Source organism: Pan troglodytes, chromosome 3 (genome assembly GCF_028858775.2).
Source record: "Pan troglodytes isolate AG18354 chromosome 3, NHGRI_mPanTro3-v2.0_pri, whole genome shotgun sequence".
In the NCBI taxonomy this organism is placed as follows: Eukaryota; Metazoa; Chordata; class Mammalia; order Primates; family Hominidae; genus Pan; species Pan troglodytes.
Window position 1 is genome coordinate 159,140,862 of NC_072401.2, and position 19,139 is coordinate 159,160,000.

Consider the following 19,139-nt stretch of genomic DNA (forward strand, 5'->3'; position numbering starts at 1 on the left):
CTAGTTCTGAAATGTAAGCCATTAATATCCTGTGCTATGCCTTTTGGATAGTAGGGAGAAGTGTATGTGGGTTCATTATGAAGTAGGACGTGTCAGCCCAGTCTGGCCTGGGTTCCAGTAGATGCCTGCGCCTGGGCATGATGGCACTGCAGGTAGTTGTTTAGGTATCCAGTGTTTGTCAAGGAGTGGGAAACCTATTTGCACACAGGGACTGGAGCACAAGGCATATCAGCAATCTGTATTATCCCAGAGTCCGCCATGACATAGAGATGACTTCTCCTTTTCATCAAGGCTGCATCTAAATTAAGATGTTTTTTCTGTGCTTTTCATTTCATTCATGAGTCATGACACTACAATTTCACATGTAGTAACTTTTATTTCCTGGTAGGATAAACAGATTTTTAGATAGCATATTTTTCCTTGTTATTGATTGGTATTTTTTCATTCATAATGTATTTGATACAAATTTATTTTATTAAAACATTTGAGGTACATATCTTTCACTTATACTATATATGAATTTTAAAATTCAACATAATACATTGGAAAAGTTAATGATTTTTAATGAACAAAACTATCATTTTTTAAGAATGCAATGATGGTTACCCGAGTTGAGAAGAATACAGTAGCTTATTATCATTTTTAAAAAGCATGACATCCACAGATCACTTTAGAAATGTCTTTAAATATTAAAAAAATTATGATTCTTTTCCAAGTAAAATATGATATGAAACTATATTATTAATGTTAATAGGACACATTTAAGTTGTAATCTAGAGTTATTTATTAAATTAAGTGACTTCTCATTTGTCTGAAATTAAGTTTAGAATATCTTACCTATAAGACATGGTCTCATAAAGAATAGAATCACAGAAATTATGAGAGCAATATGCTGTAAAGGTTATTTTTATTGTCCTGTTTGCTTCTGGATTGTCCCCAATGACCCTAAAGGAATCAAATGAATATAAAAACATATATCACTTAAAAAATGATTTAGTAGGGATTAAAAATAAATAAGAGCATATGCACATTTCTTTATTCCTTTAGCGCTGATGCTGATGGGTGAAAGTTTTAATTGTAGAAGTAATTTTTGTCTGTCACCATAAAATAATATTGAATTTCCTTCTCTGCATAATTTCTCAGGAACTCTTTGAGAAACATGAATTGATACTTTAAAAATACTTAAAAGTAAATAGTAAATAGTTGAAGTACTTTTCACCTTTGAATTATTTATAAGTCCAATAAAAATTTTTAGATATCATGTACATTTTAAATCAGTTGACATATTAAATCTGATATAAGGACTGGAATAGAGGACAACTTACATCTAACTTTCCTTAATTTTTACAACTAGAATAGAATGACACAAAAATGATTCTTAAACGTGTCATAAATTAATACGCAATATGTAGAGTCAAAAGCAATTACCATGTAATCAGCTTTTGTTTCAAGGGATTTGAGCAGTCAGGTACTGAATCTGCACTCTTAAATATATGATATGTGTCATATAACTATACTTCCCATTGATATTGGATAAATAGTGAACATTTTGAGAGTGATTGTGTCTACATAAGGCATTTTTCAAACGTAAAATATATTTAATATCCTTTTCAGAATATATGTGAGAAGTGTTTAACTTTTTCCATCCTTTCATATTTATTTTTTTGTATTTCATACAGACTTTGTGATAAAGTCCCTGAATTATATTCTTTTTGTTATTTCTTGCTATTTTTCTCTATCTCCTTTATTTTAGCAACTGATGTTTTTATATCAAAAAACTTTTCATTTAAGTTAGCTTCTCTCCTTTCTTAACTGCTTGAGTGGTTTATTCTACAAATATTTCCCAAGTGTTTGATCTAGAATATGTTTCATCAAAAGATTTATTTCTTACTGTTAATTGTCAGAAACTTTAGATCATAAATTGCCAATCATGATCTAAATTTTTAGAAATATCACTTGTTCACACTAGCAAGTCTAATTGTTAGGCATAGTAGAGTTATTGACAACAGAGAAACGGTTAGTTTTATTGGTTTGTCAATATCACTTAAATTCTTAGTTACGTGCAGAATCCCATCAAATCTTTCAAAATAATACAGTATATATCTTTTTCTATATCTCTATACCTGTATTCCTCTACTTCAGGTTTTAAAGTAAATTATTGGGTATCTATTAAGCTTTTAAAAACTATTTTATGTAAGAATTTGTAGTCAGAAAAATATTGTTATTTTATTATACATCAAACTAGAAATTTATGTCTTCACAAACTTTTAAATGTCTAATTTGTTTTCTTTGAGTTTTATTTTTTTTTGAGCAGGACACATAAAGGAACAGGGTCATAGCCATCCATACTCTGAAGCCATCTGATTTTTATTCATTAATAGTTATATTTTGTGCGGTATCTTTGCTTGTAGCATTATTTTTTCCTAATTTTTCTCTCCTGTACTGTATCTAACACCTATGTTTTACATACACAAAATTAACAAAATTTGAGGCCTTTTTTGTTTTGGAAATTCACTGATTGAATTAAAGGGAGGATTTCTTTGGTGTTTAAAGTTACATCTGTGGAGTATGCTTTTTTTAATTTTTGATTTTGTTCATAAATGTTGTTATGAGGTTTGCTGGTGATATTACATTCTCTTGTTTATGTTTACTTACATCGTGAGTGGATAAACTTTTATGAGTATTTGTAAATTTCTTGAACTTGCTTTCTTATGGGATTCATGTCATAAACTATTTGGGCATTACAATTATGAAAGTATTCCAGAAATCAGAAGTTTTGACCTGTGTGTATGTTATTAAATTTGGCTACTCTGTACTCCTTGCCCAAAATGTTTAATGATTTCCAGTTTCATTAACTAGTAGATACATTGAAAAATATAAAATTAAATATTCCCCTATAAGTCAATATTTGCATAATACTGCTAACTTGTTTTTTTATTAGGTCATTCATTTCACTTTACAAATCCATTTCATACTTGTTATTAGATCCCTCTCTGGGCGCATTGTTGGAGGTGTGTGGTGGTTCTTTACCCTGATCATAATCTCCTCCTACACGGCTAACTTAGCTGCCTTCCTGACTGTAGAGAGGATGGTGTCTCCCATCGAAAGTGCTGAGGATCTTTCTAAGCAAACAGAAATTGCTTATGGAACATTAGACTCTGGCTCCACTAAAGAGTTTTTCAGGGTAAGAGATTCTGCTTTGTAGTTTCTGATTTTGTTCCTGAAATTTAACCTATTTAAACTCTGTTTCCCTCCCATAGTCAATTCCAAGGTACTATGTGAAAGCAACCCTAATTCTATTTCTGTTCTTGACTTTGTCTCTGCTTCTGACCCTTCCCTATCCCAATACTTCGGTCCAGCTCTAGTTTCTGATTCCTAACTCCTTAGGAGAAAAACCACAATGTTGCAATGAAATCTGTTTTACAAAAATTGATTGTCCTTTTGGAACAAAATTGAAGCAAAATATAGTAGTTAAGTTTAGATTATTTTGCTTTCAGCAAAACATCTTATTTTTATTTGATTTTAAATAAATATGACTGCATGTATCTTACCTAGTTTATAATTGAAAAACTCACATTCAAACCAATTATGTTAATTATGTGTGAGGAAACAGACTATGTTCATATGTGTCGATTCTGAATTTTCTGTGCAAAGCTTCCAAGGAAAAGCCAACAAAGGCCCTCCACTTCCTAACTTTTAAAATATGTAGTATATTTATACTGTGTCTTTTAGATGTAGGTTACTTTTTTCTTTTAACTTTTGTTCTTATGCTCTGTTTATAGGATAAGCCCAAGGATCTGATGTTGGCATAATTTTCTTTCTTTCTACTATTGTGTATAAAACAACTCTTTCTATGAAAATGTTTAAATGCAGCTGATTAACTTAGGTCTGAAGCCAATATATGTGACATATAATGGTCTCTGATAATCTACAAATATCTTTGAATATATCTGAGTTTCAGTGAAATCTAGTCCAACTTATTCCGGAATTAGGATTAGGACCTTCAAATGGCCATCAAAATTTGAAGACTATCTCATGCTACATTACTTCTGATCTCTTTTCTGACTAACTTCACTTCAGCTGAAGATACAATGGGAGAAAGGGTTCTGGGAGTGGGGGTGGTAGAACCATGGCTAATAACAGATAGTAACTTGGGTGTATGTGAAGAGTCCAGGACCTTGATAAATTAATTAGGTACCTCAATATAAGTGCAAAAATGTGGACCATCAGCAGCTTTTTTTACTTTAATGCAGATTTTAGAATGAATCTTGTAATGTAGATTTCTTACTAATGACAATGTATTATCATTTCTAAACATATATGCAATATGTGTATGAATACTCGGTTTAAAAATGTATGTTCCTCAATTAGAAGTGCATTTGAAAGCATTTTTAATATTTGTATGCAGTGTAGCTTGCTTTTATCTTATTTGGAAAAATAAGATGCTCCCTCTTGAAGTAAATGAGATCTATGAGAATGATGCAGATGCCTGTTACAACAGGATTTACTTGGTGCTACTTATGTTGATTAAAATAATCTTAATTATTTTCAGACTCTCTCTTCCAGTTGAGCATGCAGCTATGGAGAGTTTCAGTTATTACCTTGTTTGGACAGTAGTAGTGCCAGCTACTTTTCAGTACTACACATTCACATTCACAAAGCTTTTCAGTATATCTTCACTGAGTCAATCATAGAAACACGTGTCTTAATCACCAAGGTGCCAGAATTGTATGGCCAGTGTATTCACATTCCCTAGTAGACAAGATAAGAAAGCTAGTTGAGTTTGGGAAAAGAATGTTGCTACTCTTTTGTTTCAGTTCACTAACCTCATGGAGCCCATTTGTTCGAATATGCAGTTGTGGAGGTTTTATAAGGTTGTGGAGCTTTTCTTCCCTAGAGTAATAGAGAAGTGATGTTGGATAGTTAGGCAAATTGATGACATCTATCTATCAGTATAGCTCCCCAAAGAAGTTTCTTATCCATTACCTCTTTTAATCTAACAATATTTCTGTCTGATAGTCAGGGCAATGATATTTGTTTGATATCTGTGCATTATTAAACAGAAGCTCAGATATTTTGGGGTATTTGATCACATTCATGCAACTAATAAGTATGCTGAGGTCTTTTCCACCTAGCCAGGGTTCTTTCCATACACTATTTTTCCTCGTGCAGCAAAATCTCTGGATTTATTTCACTGCCTTCATGCTCTGTTCTTGGTTACATCCACACTTGTTTGTGTAATGCTAGAGACACGGTTGAAACCCAAGCAAGTCCTCACAGTTCCTCTCAAACTATCTCCAAAAGGAACTGTTGATGAAATGACATTGGCTAGGTCTCAGTGCATACAATGTTGTAGTGAGCGTCTCCTTATCTAGAGAAAGAAGAGTGTGGGCTCAAACTTGTTTAAAATCACATTATTCTGTTTGTAACAAAAAAGAGAAGCCAACAAAACAGCATGCATCACCAAAGAGAATAGGAACTTTATATGTTAATTATTTCATTGAAATATATGACACAGTTGCAATTTGGGAAATTATGTATATAAAAGTTTTGTTTCTTCAAGTTGAATTAAATAAAAATGTTGCTAGTTCATGGGTAATTTTGAGCAATTTTGCTAACTGTATTACAATAATATTTGATAATTGGATGCCATGATGATAATAGTAAGGAAAATATTATTTTTGCTTCTGGTTCTCAAAATGTTTTCTAGGATACTATGGCTTTCCAACTGTATCCATCCAGTATCATACCTTTCACACAGAGTTACTGAATTAGTATAGGGAAATTGAATAACAGATTCCCTTTGAGTCAATAACTTTTTTCATAGAATGTTATATAAAATATTGAACAAAATGAAGCCAATTTAGAGACATTTTAAAGACAAAAATATTTGATTTTCATTAATATTGTTTCCTTAAATCATAGGGTCAACTGCAGTATGTCTATTGGCTGTAGTGTGGTTGAATTGCTGACTTTCTGTGGAAAAATGTGGCAAGGGGAATTCTTGTTTCTATTCCTAAAACTAACATTCACCACAGGTCTTGGGTTCATCCTCTCTCAACTTTCCTTTGGTCCTAAGGAATTTTGGGGCTTCTGTGTAAGGTAGATACAGAACAGAGTGAAAGCTGACAGACTGATTATTATGGTGCCCAGCCTACCAGGAAAGGGTTATGGGTGAAGTGGGCTAAAGCCAGGCTGAAAACATGTATTGCTTACTTTGTTCTCTGCCCATTCATTATGCTTACTTTTGGAGCCAAGACCCAGTAAAATAGCTGATTACATATGCAATAATACACTTTTACCACTTGCTAATCTTTAAAAGTTCTAATGTTTATCTTCATGTTTTGTAATGTGGCTTAATTTGCCTTTAGTGATAGCTTTTTCCTTTTTATACTCTTTTACAACTAGGAATTTTATTAGTTATATTATTGTTAAATTTTCTACTATCACTGAGTTTATCAAGTCAACGGTTGGTTTTCGTCATAGCCAGAGATTTGGATTTAGCATCGCAGACATGGATTTGAGAAGTTAGGTCATTGTCTAAATTTCAAATAATAACTAACTGAAAGATAAAAAATAAGTTGAGACCATTTAGAAATTAATGGCCAATTCTAAAATAGAATTCAGAATTTGGAACTCCTAGTATTTTGTCTCAATGTTAATTGTTTCATAAAAGTATATTCTTGTTGAGATAAAAGCACTTCATATAAATTTATAAGATGAATATTTTATTTAATAGTTAAGGATCTGTTTTGTACTGATATGATGTTTTTCTTTCCATTAAAGTCTAAGATATTTTCAGATTTCAGGTAAATAATAGCAAACCATATTATTTTAATATTACTTTAGTAAAGTCAGTGAGTATGTAATTGTTGTAGAAGTTCAATTTAAGCTGCAGATTTTCTAATTTAAAATCTATACTTTCCTTCAGTGATGATCATTAAACGAAACATTCATGAAATATTTACTTTGTTTTGCTTGAAAGAGAGAGTAAATGGAGAACAATCTTGTAACCACCAAGAGATGTGAGGAAAATTAGTCTATGTCTTCATTTTCTGCAGTTTTCTGTTTATGGAACCCATGCATATCCTTGTACAGAGTGAATGATAAAGTCTGAATCATTTTGGAGTTACTGATCATCCCTAATTATAGTGCCACTGTAGCATACCTATAATTAAGAGAGAATTAGCCTCTCAATTATAAGCCACTATTTTTAGAGCTTCACATTTTAATAATTTCTTATCTCAATAAAATAGGACAGATCTTGAATTAGATGACTTTGTGTAGAAAATGATTTTATAGGACCCATATGCAGTATGTTACTACAGAAACTTTGATTTTTAAGGACAGGAATGGTTTTCTTATCTAAACCTATCACTGGCCTGTCAAACTGCAAAGCACAATTATTAACTTGCAGATAGGAAGTAACTCTTCATGCCTGTGCTGTCTCCCAGACTGCAATCTGTTCCTTCTGGTTGTCTCCTCTGGGAGGATGAAGGACAGATTATTCTCTAAATATATGGTCTACTTTGATGATAATTTTGGAAGAAAAAAATTCTAAACATTGCATTGCCAAAATAAAGGTATTTGCCTTCTTGTTTAATGCAGTTTGTTCCATCTGCAAAAGATAAATTTAGTCTGATAATAAACCATGAGACTCTACTATTATTACTCAGCATTGTAGACTTTTTATAGTTTAGAAATAGTATAAATAATGGATAACTAGTATTAATGCTGCTGTTACTTACCAGTGAAATAATTAGTTTGAAATTTTCCATGTGCATACATTGTCTACTATATAATCAATATTACAAAATAATTAAAATAATTGAGAGTATTTTTTTAAAGATGTTAACCTTTTTTCAACTCTCTCTATGGCATACAATACACTTATTTATATTTACATATGAAAACATTCCTGAAAAGTAATTGCAAATAAAAATGGCCTAGCCATTATGACACCTCTTCTGTGGGACTGTATTAATTGCTATTTCATTAAAGTCACATTTAAGTCAGTTATTGTTTGTGTTTGGTAATAATACAGCATGATTTCTTTATTGCCATGTTATAAATAATGGATTTCACAAATTTGTCGTTCCCCATATTTATTTTATTATTCCTGGTATTGCTAATGATTTATCTGCCACAATTGCCTCTATTGCCTATTCCTAGGAAGGCAGAAATATGTATGTCTATGATACATATGTATATATCTATTTATCAATATATAATTATCTTTCAAATCTTTTGGAAATAAAATGAGTGTAGCCATTTGTGTCTCTATATATGTAGAACGTTACTCATATCGAAATAGACCCTTCATAGATGTGTCACCAATGCTTAAATATTTAAATAGTTTCAAAAATAGTAGGTATTAAATAAATGCTGAATGTGAATAAATAAGGAAAAAATAGCATCGTATACATATGTTGCAAGTCACTCATGCATGGTTAGTCATCTATTACAAATTTTCCTTCCTCAGTTTTTTGGGGGCTTGATTATAGCAGAACAATCTGCACAGCTGACAATTCTTGCATGCCCAATCCTTCTCTAGATGATCCAGGAGATGTTAAAATCATTTCCTCTCTGGTTGGCAGTTTTTCTTTCTCTGACATTTTAATTTTTTCTCACCATTCCACAGAACATCTGAGAAAGCACTGAATTCAAAAAGCATCCTAAATGTATTTACGAATACATTTAGCCTAAGTTGCCTTCAGTAGAACCCATGATCTCTGATTTCAGCTAACGCTAGCTGGGTTAACAATACAGGAAGGGTCAAAGTGTTCCCTTTAAAACGTATTGCCCAGTTTAAGGACCGTGCAGCTCATTCAGTAGTTCTTAAATTTCATAGGAAGAGAAAAATAAGGAAATGTAGAAGAAGCCATAATGAATCATGTGTTTTTGGTGACCCAATGCTAAGGAAGGTGTATGTCCGCTTGTTGAATTGTAATTATTGTGCAAAGTGGCAGCTTTTTCCAGGGTACATGTGTTATTTTGGTCATTCTCTTTCCATAAGTATTCTTTGCCAATGTCAATGTGCTCTGTAACCATGCAATTGTGTCTTTTAAAGACCACTCTTGCCATACACTCGCTAAATAATTTGACTAATAAGATTACAGAAGGCTTTCTATTATTGTCCACACCAAAGAGAAAGCATTCCTTTTCATACCAATAGCAGATCATGAGAACGATTAATCTAGAAGGAAAGGTTAAAACAATACAGAAGTGATTTGGGATTAGTCTCTCATTTCAAAACCTTTTTAAAATTCCTGTTTAAATGCTTCAGAGAGAATATTAATTTCAGAATAAATTGTACAGGTGCTTTAAATGCCTTAGTTTTCAATTCACTTTATTATTGTATTTAAGTAAAAGAATCATCTCTGCCTACCTCTGTTGGATCTTTCACACTGGTTGCCATGGTAATAAGCATGGTCCCAGAGCTCTATAGAGAAGAGAATAGAATTGTTCAATTATTTAAATATATTGGGACCAAATCTCAACTAAATATAAGTATTATCAACAAAATTTTGAACATTCTTCAATTAGACTTTTGATATTTGAAGGAAAATTTGATGGCTCATGCCTGTAATCCCAATACTTTGGGAGGCCAAGGCAGGCAGATCTCGAGGTCAAGAGATCGAGACCATCCTGGCCAACATGGTGAAAGCCCATCACTACTAAAAATACAAAAATTAGCTGAGCGTGACGGCACGTGCCCAGCTACTCGGGAGGCTGAGGCAGGACAATAGCTTGAACCTGGGAGGTGGAGGTTGCAGTGAGCCGGGATCACGCCACTGCACTCCAGCCAGGCAACAGAGTGAGGCTCTGTCTCAAAAAAAAAAAAAAAAAGAAAATTTGATATTAAAGTAATTTATATTTTGCATTTCTAGCAGATAATTTTGCTCTGACTCCTACTAAGTGATTAGCCAAAGCAAAGAAATTGGTAAAGGTGGCTGCTATTTTCATAGGGAAATGATCTTTTGTTTGTTTCTTGAAACAGGGCCTCACCCTGTCACCCAGGCTGCAGTGCAGTGGCATGGTAATGGCTCACTGCAACCTCAACCTTCCTGGCTTGAACTGATCCTCCTGAGTAGCTGGGACCACAGGTGTTCACCACCACGCTCAGCTAGTTCCTAAATTTTTTGTAGAAACGAGATCTCCCTATGTTGCCCAGGCTGGTCTCGAGCTCCTGGGCTCAAGTGATCCTCCCACCCTGGCCTCCCAGAATGCAGGTATTACAGGCATGAGCCACCTTACCCAGCCCAAAAATGAAATTTTAAAAATAAAATGGAAATTGGACAAATCAAGCAATGACAAATATTATCAAATTTCCAAAATATGCTATTTCATCGTGTCTTTAAAGGAACAAAGATCTTATCATAATAGAGGATGTTTTATAGATTTTAAAATTTATAGTATCTCTCTCAGATTTTTTAGTCTATGTTGCTTCTTTAACAATATTGAGTAGAATTAAAAGTCTCATATTAGCATTAAAATAAAACAAACAAAATTAGAGGCTTATATGAATATTTGTGCTTTTCAAAATGAAATATAGCAACCATTAAAATGACTGCAGACATTTTACTGTGGCTAGCATCTGATGACACAAATATGAAATATGTAAGATTACCTTTTCTTAACTGTGTATAAAAATTATGAAGTCATTGTCCTATATAATTTTGCTCCAAATACTTTTCTGACTAGTGTTTCATTCCTGACATAGCAAAAAGAATGCAGACTTAAGCTAAATCCTTTTATAAGGCAGACAGTGACTATTGATGAAACAACTTTGATCTTTTTATCAGAAAGATTGAGATCAGAGTCTTCAAACAGTTAATTCAGGATACAGATACACTTTCCATCTATGGCTTAGTAATATGATATTTGAGGGTAAGAAATGTAGAAAGTATCGTGGTCCTTGACTTACCAAAGGGATTTATACTGATACTACAAGGGGCCCATTCTGTCTTATGTATATTAGTGGGATTTTCCTGGGTACTCTTTGAATTTGCAGCCATTTTTCCTTTTATGTTACTTCCTGAGTTCCAGGGTTTTTATACATTTCCTTATTTTGAAATCAAATTCGGTGCTGTTTTTTTTCATAGTCAAATTTTCTTAAGATTGTTAAAATCTTCCTTCTTCTTTCCTTCCTTCCTCCCTCCTTCCCCCGCTTCCTCCCCCCACCCTTCCTTCCTTCCTTCTTTCATTCTTTTTTGTAACCTCAAAATATTGAAACACCACTCTTTAGCTTGGCAGTGGGACATATAGAGATATTTCCTAAAGCAATGGTAGCTGGTTTATAGAGCACAGCACCAATGGTCTAGTAGTGTTCCTAGTTTCCAAAAAACCAACTGTGCTGCCCTTAAAATGTGTTTATTTATAATGAAAAAGAATATCATAGACTTTTAAATTAGGATAGTTTGCTAACACAACCAATTTTTCTCATAATTATTTTCACTTTTTAATTGCATAAACACACACACATACACACAAACATTGAAAATGCCCTATTTCTGAATGCATGTTGTTGAGGTTGGATCAAGATGCTGAATTAAAGTATTTTAAAAGCCAACTCTCACATTGCAGATAAGTTCCTTCTCTGTGGTAATCTCTAATGTCCGTATCATCTGCAAACACAGAAGTTAGATTACAAATTAGTTTCCAAATTCTGTTCATTTTAGAGATATCATGACATTTATTGAGTTAATCATCCAAACAATTCTTGAATGTACCTTATGAATTCGTTAAGAGTCACTATTTTTATTGACAATCTATTCTGTTTTGTTTTCATTGTTATGGTCTTTAGAAAGTTCTTACAAGATCAAAACTTGTATCCTAAGTATTTTCATTTATTTGTCCTAATTCTGACTTAAGTAATTGCTTTCTTTTGCATACTATAGATACATCAAATATATGGAGAGAACTATCATCTCTTTCATAACTTTTCTCATCACTAGCCTAAAAGTTCTGAATTCCTTCAACTATTATTATATTTTCAAACCCTTGTTATGGTTTTCATATATTTTAATTGCAAGTTTGTCCATGTTAGTCTTACAGTGCAGTATCTAGATCTGGGGTCTGATTTGATCTACTTATAGAGGATCTTTTTAATTTTTTAAATAGATTTTGGGGGAACAGGTGGTGTTTGGTTACATGAATCAGTTCTTTAGCGGTGATTTCTGAGGATCTTGACCTGAATCCAGAAATTAAGATTTCAGACCACAATTTCAATCTGAACATTCGTGTTCTTCAGGCGGCCCAGTGTTTACATGGAGAAAAAAAAAAAAGACTCTAATGAAATCATGTATTCTTCAGTTGCTACAATCACACCATTGTCTATTACTCCATTGCTATTTATTTTGCTTACTTATATATCCTCCCTGGCCTTTAAAGTATTTGAAATTAGAATTCTGTTATCTAGACTCTATAATTTCATTTAAAATCTTTAAGTTTATTAGCTTTTTGGTAACTGCATGGAATTAATTGCTTGCCTTAATTTGAAGTTTACTGAAAACCTGGTTGATTTTAATGAATTGTGGTAAGCCTCATGTATTCCATTCTATGAATATGAATTGATTGAAGCTACATGCCAGATTTTGCATTCACTCCTGTTTAATTTTACATTCTTTTTTTTTTTTTTTTTTTTTTTTTTTTTTTTTTTTTTTTTGCTCATTATCCTAATCTCATAACATTGAAATACTGGTTCTATCATATACAATAGTAATATCTGCAAATTTGAAATATTTGTCATGTATATCTTCATCCAAATTGTTGACTGAAATACTAGACATAATGGAAATGAGTATATAATCAGTGGTATAACAACAGCTTCTGTTGAAATCAGCATTTGTATACGAAGAAATAATAATCAATGTTCTTTAAATATGATTGATACTTTCATCACAAACTCACCCAATTTTGATAAAGCTAATTTTCTACCTAAGGCACAAAAATATGATATACTTTTCAAGTGTTTTGATCGTAATCAAGATGTTCATGATAGATCTTGAATGTGCCAATTGAATAACACTATTAAAAATAACACTATTAAAAAATGAAAGACGGGGTCATAGGGATATCACTTGCTCTTCCTCTACATTATCGGTTCACATTGTATGCATATATGTGCACGTATAGTTAATACATAAGGTATAATGAGTAGGCATTCCATTAATGATATAATTTACCATTCGTAAGGTAATGAGAACATATGGAAATAACATTTGCATTGACAACTTTAAAGTCATTGTTTTTTAAGCATAAAAATTACTAAAAAGATATGATTCTATGACTAGTACAAGCATTAACATGTGATATGGCTAGCCTTTGGGTCACTACCCAAATCTCACCTTGAATTGTAATCCCTATAATCCCCATAATCCCTATGTGTCAAGGGAGAGACCAAGTGGAGGAAACTGATTCATGGAGGCAGTTTTCCCCACGCTGTTCTTGTGATAGCGACTGAGTTCTCATGAGATCTGATGGTTTTATAAGTGGCTCTTACCCTTTGCTCCACACTTCTTCCTGCCACCTTGTGAAGAAGGTGCCTTGCTTCCCCTTTGCCTTTCACCATGATTTTAAGTTAAACGAGTCCTCTCCAGCCATGCTGAACTGTGAGAGAATTAAACTTCTTCCCTTTATAAATTACGCAGTCTTGTCCAGTTCTTTGTAACAGTATGAAAACGAACTTATATGACATGACTCTAGTTTTATCACAATTGAGAGTCATTTCAAAATGCCAAAGAGAGCTCTGAGACTTAGCTTTACTTCTGGTGGATTAAAATGCTGTGACAGCCTCTAATTTATTCAAGCCTCAGTTTACTTATAAATTATATGTAGATATTTACTGGATTGCTCTAAATTTTATAATATTGTTAAGTGACTTTTTTTATTTTTACCAAAACATTTTTAATCTAAACTCTATGTTGAGGATTTTTATGCTTTAGTGTATATACACATCTATTGAAAATTTGGATATCCAGGTGTTATTCCTGGTTCTTCTATGGGGTAATGAGCTATGCTGACTTAGGAAAGGTAATCTTTTTGAATCTTGATTCTATAATAAAGGGCTTAGATTGAAAAATTTTTAGATTTTTAAGATTCATTCTAGTACTAATCATTTGAAAACCATAAACTGTTAAAAATACTTATAGTTGACCGGGCGTGGTGGCTCACGCCTGTAATCCCAGCACTTTGGGAGGCCGAGGTGGGTGGATCACCTGAGGTCGGGAGTTCGAGACCAGCTTGACCAACAAGGAGAAACCCTGTCTCTACTAAAAATACTAAATTAGACCAGCATGGTGGTGCATGCCTGTAATCCCAGCTACTCTGGAGGCTGAGGCAGGAGAATAGCTTGAACCTGGGAGGTCGAGGTTATGGTGAGCCAAGATCGCGTCATTGCACTCCAGTGTGGGCAACAAGAGCAAAACTCCATATCAAAAACAAAACAAAACAAAACAAAACAAAACCTTATAGTTGACCAGGGCACGGTGGCTCACGCCTGTAATCCCAGCACTTTGGGAGGCCAAGGTGGGCGGACAACGAGGTCAGGAGATTGAGACCATCCTGGCTAACACGGTGAAACCCCGTCTCTACTAAAAATACAAAAAAAAAAAAAAAAAAAAAAAATTAGCCAGGTATGGTGGCGGGCGCCCGTAGTTCCAGCTATTTGGGAAGCTGAGGCAGGAGAATGGTGTGAACCCGGGAGGCGGAGCTTGCAGTGAGCCGAGATAGAGCCACTGCACTCCAGCCTGGGCTACAGAGCCAGACTCCGTCTCAAAAAAAACAAAAAAAAACCCCTTATAGTTATAATTGTCAATAAATACCATTTACATTTTTAAGAAGCTGAGAAATTACATTATTTTAGTGTTAGAAGTACAATTTAATGCGAATCTTGTTAATATTTTAAAATTAGTTTTATTTAAAATGATAAATCGTATAGAAAAATTTTCATGAAAAATCAAACTACTTTTCTTTAAACTATTTTATTAACTGTAACCCTTTATAAAAAACTAATTTATTATATTTTAATAAAAAACTGGGAAATATTGTGAGTTTTCATATAATATGTCATGATTACCTCATGCATCTGATTTTAATGATTTGAAAAATATTTTATGCTCACTTGATTCATTACTTCATGGAATTGACAGTTTGAATACAAATTTTTTTAATCCAAAAACTGAAACATGACATTTTAGTAGAGCTTAATGTGCAAAGGAATGTCGAGAGAAATATTTTTATTGACTTCAAGTATTTACCATTAATTTTTTAATTTCATATATGTAATATATGATGTAGTTTTTGTGTAAAATAAAATTAACATATAAGCAAAAACCTACCATCTTTAGCCAAATGAATAAGAAGTAGTAAGTCAATGGAATTAAGCTCTGTGAAAATCTTTATTGGTACAACACAACTTTATTATTCAGGCGTGCTTAATTTTTATGAAATGTTTCTTCAACAATGCTAGACAATGAGCATGTTTTTCCTTTGACTCTTTAAGGATATTAATATGATACACTGTTATTTTCTGTGAATTATTAGTTGAACTGATATGCCTATTAATAACACAAAACCATGGAAAGAGATTTGAATAGCTATGTTTAAAGAAACTTGACTTCTTAAGAAACACAGAGAAGTCAAATATGCACCAGATTAAACTATAGGCATCATTTTTCTCCTCATCAAAATGTGATGGCAGATGTTGTTACTGGTGCACTGGGTTCTTGCAGTCTCCCAGGATAGAAATCAAGAGAAACTACCAGTTATAGCAGCAAAAATGAAGTTTATTTAGCTTGTGCACAAGGGTCCCAGCACTGAGAAGGGAAAGGAATGCTCTATGAGGGTAGTGCGTATGTTAGTTTTATAGGATCTTTCTATAGGGAAGGATTCTGTCAGGACTTTTCTAGAGCTTGGGCAGTGGCGCAACATGCTACATATGTCATATGTAGCATTAGCATTTTAAGTCTTCCCCCTGGGGAACTATTTTTAGCATTAAAATAAGGAAGGGGTAACTATAGGTTGGAGTTTAATTCTAACTGTGCATGCAGTGGCTCCAGGGAAGACCCTAACCTTCTGAAATAAAAACTTACAATTAAGTGCTTCTTGGGTCTTTTGTTACTGATCGACTGAGAGATAAGCTAGAGCTTGAGTGAGGGGCTTTTATCATTTTTCTCCAGCTCATATTAAAACAGGGAACCAACCAGCCTGCTTGTCTGAATGTCATCCTGAATTATTTCATTTGACTTTATTATACTTGCTTAAAGAATGATTGTATTTGATTTAACATGTAACTTCAAAATACGCAGTCTTCCGGCCGGGCACAGTGGCTCACGCCTGTAATTCCAGCACTTTGGGAGGCCAAAGCAGGTGGATCACCTGAGGTCAGGAGTTCAAGACCAGCCTGGCCAACATGGTGAAACCCCATCTCTACTAAAAATACAAAAATTAGCCAGGCGTGGTGGCACGTGCCTGTAATCCCAGCTACTCAGGAGGCTGAGGCAGGAGAATTGCTTGAAGCCAGGAGGCAGAAGTTGCAGTGAGCCGAGATCATGCCATTGCACTCCAGCCTGGGGGACAAGAACGAGACTTCATGTCAAAAAAAAAAAAAATACACAGTCTTCCTTGGCTTAGCTGTATGGGAAATATATATATTTATTTATTTATATATTTATTTATTTATATATTTATTTATATATATTTATTTTTATATATTTATTTATATATTTATATATTTGTATTTATTTATTTATATATATTTTTATATATATTTATTTATATATTTATATATATTTATATATAGAGAGAGAGAGTTTAAATTTTGTGAAAAGCAGCATGTAGATTCGCGAAAGAGGTAGAAAATCAAGGTGCAGTTGTTCCTGTGAAAGACTTGTAACTCTTCCCTGGGGCCATCTTGACAGAAATGATTGTCAACCCCTTTGTTTTCCTTTTGCATTGCATCATGTTCTTCTCTGGACCAGCATTCAGATCAGTATTACAGATGATGGGAAATTATGTGATTTATTTTAAAAGTGTGTATGGCTGGCCTGTGTTCCCTCTTCTACTTTGGTAAAATTTGCTCAAATGTAGATATTGCTTATGAGGGTGGTGATCATCATTGCCTGGCGTTCATCTCCAAAGTCCACACAAAGGGGCTAATTGAGGCAATTCGATTTGTCTTTGATTTGCATTTTCTATACAATTGCTTAAATTATCTGGGTGCTTTTGGTAGAACAATGTGTGCATGTAACATGAAATTGCTGGATTCCAAAATTTTAACAGGAAATGCTATTAAGAACAGTATCTTAGTTGACCACATGGTATTACATTATTTTTTAGTGTATTTGTAAATATATTATAAGAAATAAGTGGTCAAGAGGCTGGAGTGGATCCGATGATTGTAGTGTGCTCCCCAGTGCATCAGGTAGACCACAAATATATGAATTAGGCCAAACTAAACATTGTCACCTACATTAACCTACTAGGTTGGCACAAAAGTAATCGTGGTTCTGCCATTGAAAGTAGTGGCAAAAACAGCAATTACTTCTGCACCAACCTAATGAAAAATAACTATAATTTATCATGCATCTTCTTAGATGAGAAGCCCAAAACTTTGCTTTACCTTTGGAATGTTTTTCTGCCGGTTACTTTTTTATTTTTGCTATGGTTTTGGAGAAAATCAAGGTTTCTAGGCATCATTTTTATTATTTAGTCTAACACTTTTTCTGATATGTTTAATAGAAAGTAAATACATATATTCTGAATTGTCTCTCAGTAAGAATGTCATCAGATTCCTCTAATTCTTGTTTTGAAAGTAGCTGTGAAATTCAAATTAGTAAATGTCTTGTCCTAATGAATCGCAGTTTTCAACAGAACAGTATTATAATGTTTATGAGTTATCTTATTTGTCTACCTTTGGCTAAATATGTTCAAACAATAGCTCTTGAAAAGATATGGTCATGAAAACATTTTATTAACTTTGTTAAAAAAGGGAACAGTAAACTAAAAACTGTGAGCTAAATGATTTAGCTAACTGAGGAAAAATTGTCTATCTTACAGAAATTCTGACTTATGAAAAAAGTTACTTTCAGTCTGATTCAGTATCATCAGTGTGTATTTTAAAGTCTCAGATAGTTTATAGATGTTATTAATCTACAATTACATCATAAAATCATGCTCCTTATAAGAATATGTCATATATGTTATAATACATGTGAAGCCTCATTATAAAAAAATGACTGATTAACAGAACTTGTATGTCTAGGTGACCTAACATACCAGAACTAATGACCTAACATACCAGAACTAATATATCTTCTAAATGATTCAAACTGCAAAGACAGCGATCAACAGCTCAGACGAAAGTAGCTAGGTCCATTTTTTTTCTAGATTGTATTTTAAAATCCTTTCATTCCTGGAAATATTATATTTACACTTAGAGAAATATTCTTAAAACCAGCAGAAAATATTTTATGAATGAAACAGAAAATGTTATTGCTAATTTTTGAATTTTCTCTGAAGGGCATTCATATTTCATGTAATATTTTAATGCCTCAAAATTGATATTTTAAACTTGGAAAAATTGACATTTAATGGATGATTTGATAAAATAATTGTGTCATCATTTTGAACTCTTCTTTATCAGCCTGTGATTTTGTTCCAAAATTGTGATATTGACGTCATGTTTTTGTGAGAATTCACATTACAAAAAAACTTTGAGGTTTAGCAAGATTGCTTCCTATTTAATCAAACTCAAATGCTATAACTAATCTTTCAATTTGGTTGAGAATATGAAGGCAGACTATAGGAGAAAACACAAACAAGCAGTTTCTACAGTAGGCAAAGTTTCAGAAAAAGCAAAAATGGTTTTTCATTCCTAACTAAATCACAAAATAGCTAATTAGAATACATTTATTAAGAACCTACTATGTACAAAGTTTCATGCTAAACATAGCTGGGGTCCTAGTAAAATTTTCACTCTCATAGATATGCTTTTACAACAGAAAGAAAGCTTGATTCACTAGGTAATGAATTTTGAAATCTAAAATCTGAAGCGGCATTGTTTGGTAATAGATTTAACAGTGGTTTACTTAATTAGGTGAGAGAATAAGTATTAAGAAGTAAGGAATGTTGACATA

General features: G+C 33.0%; 1 protein-coding gene across 6 annotated transcripts in view; it reads left to right on the plus strand.

Annotated features, from left to right (window-relative positions):
• Positions 1-19,139, plus strand: part of GRIA2 (glutamate ionotropic receptor AMPA type subunit 2) — a 144,261-nt gene that overhangs the window by 117,585 nt on the left and 7,537 nt on the right. For all 6 annotated transcript variants that reach the window (NM_001184995.4, NM_001184994.4, XM_016950989.4 and 3 more), the window contains 1 exon segment: positions 2,986-3,184. In NM_001184995.4, the coding sequence (NP_001171924.2) occupies positions 2,986-3,184 (199 nt within the window).